Source organism: Tachysurus fulvidraco, chromosome 5 (assembly GCF_022655615.1).
Source record: "Tachysurus fulvidraco isolate hzauxx_2018 chromosome 5, HZAU_PFXX_2.0, whole genome shotgun sequence".
In the NCBI taxonomy this organism is placed as follows: Eukaryota; Metazoa; Chordata; class Actinopteri; order Siluriformes; family Bagridae; genus Tachysurus; species Tachysurus fulvidraco.
The window spans coordinates 27,800,458-27,808,382 of record NC_062522.1 but is presented as its reverse complement, the minus strand read 5'-3'; the positions used below and the strand labels follow the sequence as shown (position 1 = coordinate 27,808,382).

The 7,925-nt window shown below is 42.0% G+C and overlaps 1 protein-coding gene across 1 annotated transcript; it reads left to right on the top strand.

Moving 5' to 3' along the window:
* The first annotated feature begins 1,189 nt into the window (after positions 1 to 1,189).
* ino80db (INO80 complex subunit Db) lies at positions 1,190 to 7,549 on the top strand. Its single transcript, XM_047814113.1, has 8 exons — positions 1,190 to 1,832; positions 1,909 to 1,999; positions 2,631 to 2,707; positions 3,473 to 3,619; positions 4,634 to 4,767; positions 4,990 to 5,222; positions 5,302 to 5,456; positions 5,627 to 7,549. Exons 1-8 carry the CDS (start codon positions 1,190 to 1,192, stop codon positions 6,334 to 6,336), a joined length of 2,190 nt encoding a protein of 729 aa, XP_047670069.1. The 3' UTR covers positions 6,337 to 7,549.
* The last annotated feature ends 376 nt before the right edge of the window (positions 7,550 to 7,925 follow it).

The window sequence follows — 7,925 nt, the reverse complement described above, 5'->3', positions numbered from 1 at the left end:
CCGCCATCCCCTTGCGCGTTTAAACTCGCTTTGCATGTCAAAACCTTCCGTGCACTTTTTTTTTTTAACTCCTTTAACATTTTAGGATTTAGCCCTTCACGCGCTCAACACACCTGCTTTACCAAGGATTTCCAAACTCATACTCTCAGCATTGCATCGTGTATTTTAAAAAAAAAAATAATTATTATAACGCCACACTTTTAACCCTTGGTGTAGTTTGTGAAAGGATAAAAAAGCTCGAAATGCAAGCACATACAACATAATCAGTATTTATTAGTCTTTAATGTACATAAGTGACACACACACACACACACACACACACACACACACACACACACACACACACACTCTCCAGTGTGCATGTAGGTGTGACTGGTGTTTCATTATTATTAAAATGAGATAAGGGGGGAAAACCCACCCCAGACTCTCAGTCTTATAATCAGAAACAGATTTGTGAAGATTATGAGGAACCAATTAAAGGTTTTCACAGGACGACTCGTACTTTTTTTTTTTTTTTTTATACAAAGTGGATTACAGAGAGCTCTGATAGGTTGGCTCTGGGTATTTGACCTCCTGTTAATGGAGATAGCTGATAATTAGTACTTGCATCATTTATAATAAACATTATCCACTCCCTTGAGAAGTTTAGTAGTTAATTGGATCTTTCCTGGTTACTGGAGAGGTTCCATCATTAGTGTGTATCTTTTACATGGTACTGTAATATACATGTAGTGGCATAAGGTACCGTTATAGCCCTCATGTCAAAACAATCCTCAGATGTGTGCTTTACATGAAAGGTTTTAATCAGATATTTTTCTGCCAGCTGATGTTTCAGAGAGTTTCAGCCTTGGGATGTATGAAGGGAAACATATTCACTATTCGGAGGTGGACCACAAGCCTCTTTGTTCATACAGCCCAAAGCTCTGCAAACAGCGCAGGCTTAATGGCTACGCTTTTTGCATTCGGCATGTTTTGGAGGACCGGAGCGCCCCATTTAGGCAGTGTGAATATGTAGCCAAGTACAACAGTCAGCGCTGCACCAACCCCATCCCAAAGACCCAAGACCGCACGTAAGTTTTGTTGCATATTACATTATTGTATTAAACAATTTTTTATAGTATACATACATACATACATTTATTTATTATTTATTTTTTTAATCAGATATTGCAGCAGTCACCTCCAAGTAATGGGTGTCCTGCCAAAGAAAGAGAGAAAGAAGAAGCAAGACACTCTTGACTCTCTGGCCCTTAACATCACTGTGCCCTCTCTGGCTCTGAAAGCGTCTAACGATCTGGACCACTTACTGCCAACTTCACCCTCCTTACTTACTCGTCTGCTACCATTGGACCCCTATGCTTTCTTCAAGGTTGATAAAGTGAAGAAAGAAGGCCCTAACTTGGGAAAGAAAGTCACAAATCGTTCAATTAATCATAAACAAAGACATAAAGATCACACCGTGACCCCAGTCATCTCCCCACATCCCATTCCTGTTCATTCTCAACGTGCTGTAGGACCTCCCCAAGCTTATTTAGCATCCAAATCCCCTCTTATATCCATCTCACAACATCCAAAACCTAAAACAGGGCCAATATGCACAACAGCTCCTGTTCAGGCTGGTCATCAAACCTTGATCACCACCAATCCCAAGCCAGAGATGCATGCAGAGCTTGCTCTTACCCAGAGAGTTGTACCTTCAACTCCAAGCACATGTATGGGCCCAGCAAAGGAGCTGAGAGCACCGGCGCATCATCAGGCTCCATGCTTGATGCAGCTTCACAGGCTGATAGAGCAGCAGAGAAGAAAGCATGAAGATCCAAGACCTCATTTTGGTGTGTAATTACTGATTTGTTTCCCGCAGTAATTTTTTATGTAGCTTTTAAGCTTTACTAACTGTCTCTATTGCAGAGCTGGACTGGTTCGAGGACAGCGGAGAGGACGAAGATAGTCAAGTGGAGAAAGTGACATTGTTTGAATATCAGAGCCCACAGGAAGAAAGGTGTGTGGTAGAATGGAGATTTTACTTCAGATAGGCGGTGACAGCTGGTTGTTCTTTACAATCCCTATAGATAAGCAGTCAAATGTCTGATATGCTGAGGCAAATGAAACACAGTGGTTATCAGTAACAAAAGTGCCAACACAGTGGCATTGATTTTAGTCCATTGAGTGAAGCTTGATATAACAATATTTGCGATGATTACTCTGATGATATATCACCAGCACTGCAAGCCTTTGCATGTTTTATGTCAGAGCATCATTATGATGTATAACTGTAGATGGGCCAACCGGCACATCAATCTTTTTTTTTTTTTAATTCTCTGATATTAACTGACACAACTTGAAGCCCCGATCCTCCCAATCATCTCACATTAGCAGCCAAAAACACTTGAAAGATGAACTAATATAATTTCTATCCTGGTATATGGAGAATATGTATGTAAGTAAATATACAACGTAAACATTTACAAAACAGCTAACAATCCATCATCCAGCTGAGTATTCACGACTGCAGCTTTCAGTCTTCTCCATAAACCTGAAAAATGTACTTTTTTTTGACATAGTAAGGATAAAACAAAGATGACACGAGACGTGCAAATCTGAATCTAATCTGTGTTTGTTCTGTACAACAGGGCTGCTGGTTCTGGTTCCCGCAGGGAGCGGCTGGCGGGGCTTTGCGGCTATTTGAGACAGAAGCACAGACAGTTGCGTAGATCGGAAAGAGGGTTCAGGAGAGAGAGAAAGTCCCAGCAAACTCTCCGTAATGCTTTGCTTCAGGCAGCCACACATGACTCTGATCACACTGCTCAAATAATTCAGCAGCGTCACACAGAAATCTCAAGGTAAATACACAGCCTAGAGCATCTTACTGATTCTGGGTTTAATATGTAAATGTGTCCCATGCGTTAAGGCAAGACTCTACAAACGTTGCCAGCTAATTGCTGCTAAATGTATTTGTCGCTTTGGACTTTGATATATTTATTGCACCTCCGTTCATTTTTATTTTCTATGCAAATGAGGCCTCATCTAATTAAAAAGGCATTATAAATATTTTATGCAGTATGAAATCTTATTCTTGATCCAACAACAATAATAGAAGCATTTAGTGAATTTCCTTCTAATATCTGTAATATTCTTCTTGTTAGGAGCAAGAATGTGTATGAAAAATTTCATGAAGGCAGGAATTTTAGAAAAATCTAGAAATCTAGGTTCTGAAAGAATATACTGAAATACTAAAAGAAATATGTAAGGTTTGTTAAAATTGTAAAGTAGATTTAATGTGTTTCTACTGTACCTAATGGGTGTGTAGAAGGTCACAGGTCAAGAGCTTTAGTTAATGTTCAAAAATCAGAATGGGGACAAAGTGTGATCTCTGTTAGTGCGTGCGTGTGTGTGGGTGTTGGTGTTTGTGTGTGTTGAAATGTCAAACGACTGGACTTATTAACACCCACTGAAATATGTGACCCGTCTTCAGTGTCAGCGAAGGTAAATGAGATGCTAATCGGATGCGTCTGTTTTGCTAGTACTGCAGGCAGCTCAGACTCAGGACTGTGTGTGGCCCAGGTTAACGGCAAAGCCTGCACTAACCACTCCTTGCCTTTCACCAGACACTGCCTCCAACGTATCCTTTCAAACATGGTTGATGCACAGCCATGTCGATGCGTGGACACTGACTATTTTACTGACTATAAAATTATAGCAGAAGATACTGCATGCCAAATAGATGTTGAGCAACTCCTGAAAATGCTTATTATTATTATTATTATTATTAGTAGTAGTAGTAGTAGTAGTAGTAGTAGTAGTAGTAGTCATTGAAGCTCAAGCACTAATTAATCTCAGAATGAGCTTTGCCAAGCCACAGGAACCTGAAATGTACCCGACCACAAGTGACTCATATCACTTTTTACCCGAACCCGACTTGCATATTTTTTTAATAAAGAAGACCCAACCCAAGACAAACCCGGAAAAATTAGAGACGAGTCCGACCCGACTGGTTGGCAATTTTTTTAAACCGACTGGACCCGAATGTTGCACACACCGATGCAGCCCTGCACGCACCAGTCAGACAGAAAAGTAACTGCGGTTGAAACCACAGCGTGGATTCAAAATTGATCGACAGGTCTGTTTCAACGAAAATTAGCTTACTGCCAGCAACACTTTGTCGCAAGCGGTCTTGGCAAAAAGAGGAGAGGTTGGAAAAGGACTCGAGTCGATGCACACATGCGAGATACAGTCTCGGGTCTTCTCTTGGGGTCTTCTCGGGGCGGTTTGGTAAAAACACATTCATTTTAAATTACCCGAGACCCGATACCGCTATTATTATACCCGGTCTCAGGCCGGACCTCGGGTTTTCGGATCTAAGTGGACTCGTGAAGACCTCTATGTCATTGAAATATAAACCATAATGATATTACTAGTCACCTGCTGGCTGTTCAGCTGTATGGAAATGATATTTGGATTTGTTTCATTTAAATGTAGGACTCAAATATTGTCATGCGGTCATAATATCGTGCAAACACCTTCCACTTGGGACAGCCGTGATCTGATGTGTTTACACTGTAATCTATTAGTGTTATTGTGTGCATGTTCTTGTTTTGTGTTGTATACCGTATTGGTCCTTAGTGGTGTTGCTCAGATATACTGCACAACAGGTCACAGCAGCTGTTCTCAAGCTGCACTGCACGTTTTGCAGATGGGGCACAGTGTTCTGTCCCAGTCTTCGACATCACACATCAGACACCACTCTGTCAAGAACACGCAAAGAAAATGGTGCGTTGATTTTTATTTATATTTTTGGGTTTTTTTGAGGGTTCTCTAACCCTCTGATAAGCACAATTGGATCAGACTCTTCTCATTATTTGTAATGAATGTATTTGAATGTATTCACTACTGTACTGTAGTGAATGGTTACAGGCAAGCTAGTCATCTATGTCTTTTAGTATGGGTCAAGTATATGTGGGTCACATGTGTACTCTCTGGCACACGGAGCAGGATAACTTCCTACGTGGAGACGTCAGCCGCAGAACGTACCATCACCAGCAGCAGCTGCAGCAACGGCGGCGGCTGAAGAAGGCCAAACTTCCGACGTTGAGCAAAAAACAGAAGAAGAAGGGCAGAAGAGGAGCGGTACGGCGACCTCAGAAACCCATCCCCCCTGCACTGCCTCAGGGTAACCTCGGAATACCCTCGGTCCTGTGCCTACTGACACAAGCAGCTGGGATAAGGTAATAGTCTGTGTGTGAGCTTGTGTGTCTGAATTTGTATGTATGTATCTTATTGTCCAATTTTTTTTTATAATGACAGGAGTCCTTTGACCCCTGATTTGAGTGCTGATGAGCTTCCGGATGACATCACTAGTGACATCAGTGACATTCCTCATGACCTGGAGCTGAATCAGGACGATTTCGATGTTCTGTCTCGATTCCCAGACGACCTGCAAGACTTTGATCTGTTTGAAGGTAGCAAAACAGAAATCACAACTTACAAAAGAATTCTTTGGTCATGAACTGAGTGTCATTGTGACAGAAGATTTTGTCAGTGTCCGAAATGTTTTGATTGAAATTTTATTTTGACCATAATGCTCTTAGAACTTCTTTTAACCATCATAACGTTATGGTTTTGATCACAGGGAAGCAAAATGAGCTCTTACCTACTTCAGAGGAAGCTGAGGAGCTGGTGCGGGTCCTACAGGACATGGGGTCCTACCCAGAATCCCTGGCATGCCTGAGCAGTATAGCTGAGCTGGGTCCAGTGGAGGGCTCGGACTGCCGCGGGATGGAGGGCGGTGTCATGGACCTGCTTGGTGCTCGTCTTTCAGCTGAGACCCTGTCCAGTCTGGAGCTGGACCCAAGCCTGCTTCCGACAACAGAGGACACCTTCCCCTCTTCCCCACGCTCCCCCCCTTCTTCTATATGTCACCTGAGAGACAATTCTCGTTCACAGAGGCGTCACTTAACACACATCGATGACCCCAAAGATGATCTGGTGGATGAGGACGTGTCGCACGGCTCCTGGGGTGTCCTCGCTCTGCCCCTCGGCGACTCGACGCAGCTCCACAATCTCATCACCTCAGATGGCCTGCTCATGTCCACAGCGTTGTCCACACCACCTACTCCCATGCCAACAGCCCCTTGCCGACCCACCGCCACGCTTTCTGCCCTACCTGAGAGCAGCCTGACCATCCCAGTCACTTCCGCTTCCTCTTCTTCACCCAGGGTGGACTTCCTGTTTCCAGGGCAGCTCAAACACTCACTCTCTACTCTGTTAAGCCACTGCGGAATTCCTGCTGACTTGCAGCCTCACCACAGCGCTCCAGCACCCACTATGGACCAGACCTGAACGGCCATCAGGAACAATTTCAAGTGCACATCTCTTAGTATTCAGGGAAGGTTTTAATTTTATAACTTGCATGGGTTCTTCAGCTTAACTACTCTATCTTCCAATATCCTGATGGGTTTTTTCTGTCACTTGCACACCCCAGAGCAATAAGGAAACCCCACAAGCAAGAGTATATGGCACGCTTATTTTCTACGACAGATACATTAGATGGATTTTAGCCATGGATGCACACCACTTGTATTCTTATATATGCATATTTAATATATTTATAGAGTAGTGATGTGCACAGCTAGTTTTATTGATGAGTCCAAACATGTGGTTTACTGTTAGAAATGTGGTTACTCGTCTAGAAATAATATGGAATGGTTATATGATGGAACAAAACAATGGCAGAAAGATATCACGGGTGTATCGGTTGTCTCCTCCTGTCCTGTAACAGTTCAAGTGGTTATATCGGCGGCTGGTGTTTGTGCTTTTCGTAGCTGTTCTGCTGTTGGGTTCTGCTTTTTTAGTGTCAAGTGCCATGAAAGCTATGTAAACCTTTCATAATCAGTGTGCTGCAAATCAATAGTGTCCTTTGAAGAAGAGCTATAGATATGCTTAATATGTCCTTGTTATGAACATCTCATTCTGTATATGTAATGTAACCCCAATGCCAGGAATCCATATTTTCTGGCTTCCACATTTGCGATTAATTTTTGGAAGATGTTTTGTCGATTGTGTAACGGATCAAAGATCAGTAATGTTTGCATCATCTCAAGGCCTCTGTAAAACAACAGATTGTATTAATAATCTTCACGGTAACATCACACCAATCTCGTATTCTCACATCACATGAAATTTCAGTCAAAGGCAAGTTGGTGTCAGATGAGAACGGAGAAAAAGTGTGTTTGATTCGAGTCGGCCTGCCAGTGTCTCAGATAATGCTGCTTTCATCAGTGTCAATAACAGTATATTACTCCTGCATAAACAGAGAAGCTGGGACCTGTATTTTTTTGTTTTTGTATTTGTATTCACTGAATGTATTGAATGATGGAAGGATTTGATTATTATAACCAATAGAATTTTATCGCCCCCTCTGCTTCATGTATTGAAATGTCTTGACTTTTTTGTTACTAAAGGTTGTGGATGTGGGTATGTGATAAACACAGATGTATCACATTTTTTGTTTGTTTTATCAGAAATGCGTAAATTAAATCTGCTATGACTATTAGACAACGTCTCTATTATTTTAATAGTTAATTTCAAGCAATGCATAGTAGCATGTTTATATATATATATATATATATATATATATATATATATATATATATATGAGAGAGAGAGAGAGAGAGAGAGAGAGAGAGATGATGATGTTGGTGTTAATGAATCAGTCAATTTTAAGATTGTAAGAAGTTGCCTCTGCTGGCTTGCCTCCCAGCAGCAGCGCATCCTAGTGCCGTTTCTTCCCTAGGTATCCTACATACACTACACAATGTAAAAAACAAACATGATTCATCAGACCAGGCCACCTTCTAACATCACTCCAGGGTCCAGCTCTGATGTTCACATGCCATTTGTAGGAGCATCTGATGGGGTACAGATGGCAG

Excerpts from the sequence above, each read along its gene's own strand:
- ino80db (XM_047814113.1), top strand. The coding sequence starts at position 1,190 with ATGGGTGTCCTGCCAAAGAAAGAGAGAAAGAAGAAGCAAGACACTCTT. Across the intron at positions 1,833-1,908 it reads AGATCCAAGACCTCATTTTG|AGCTGGACTGGTTCGAGGAC; the intron begins GTGTGTAATTAC and ends TCTCTATTGCAG. Across the intron at positions 5,223-5,301 it reads ACACAAGCAGCTGGGATAAG|GAGTCCTTTGACCCCTGATT; the intron begins GTAATAGTCTGT and ends TTATAATGACAG.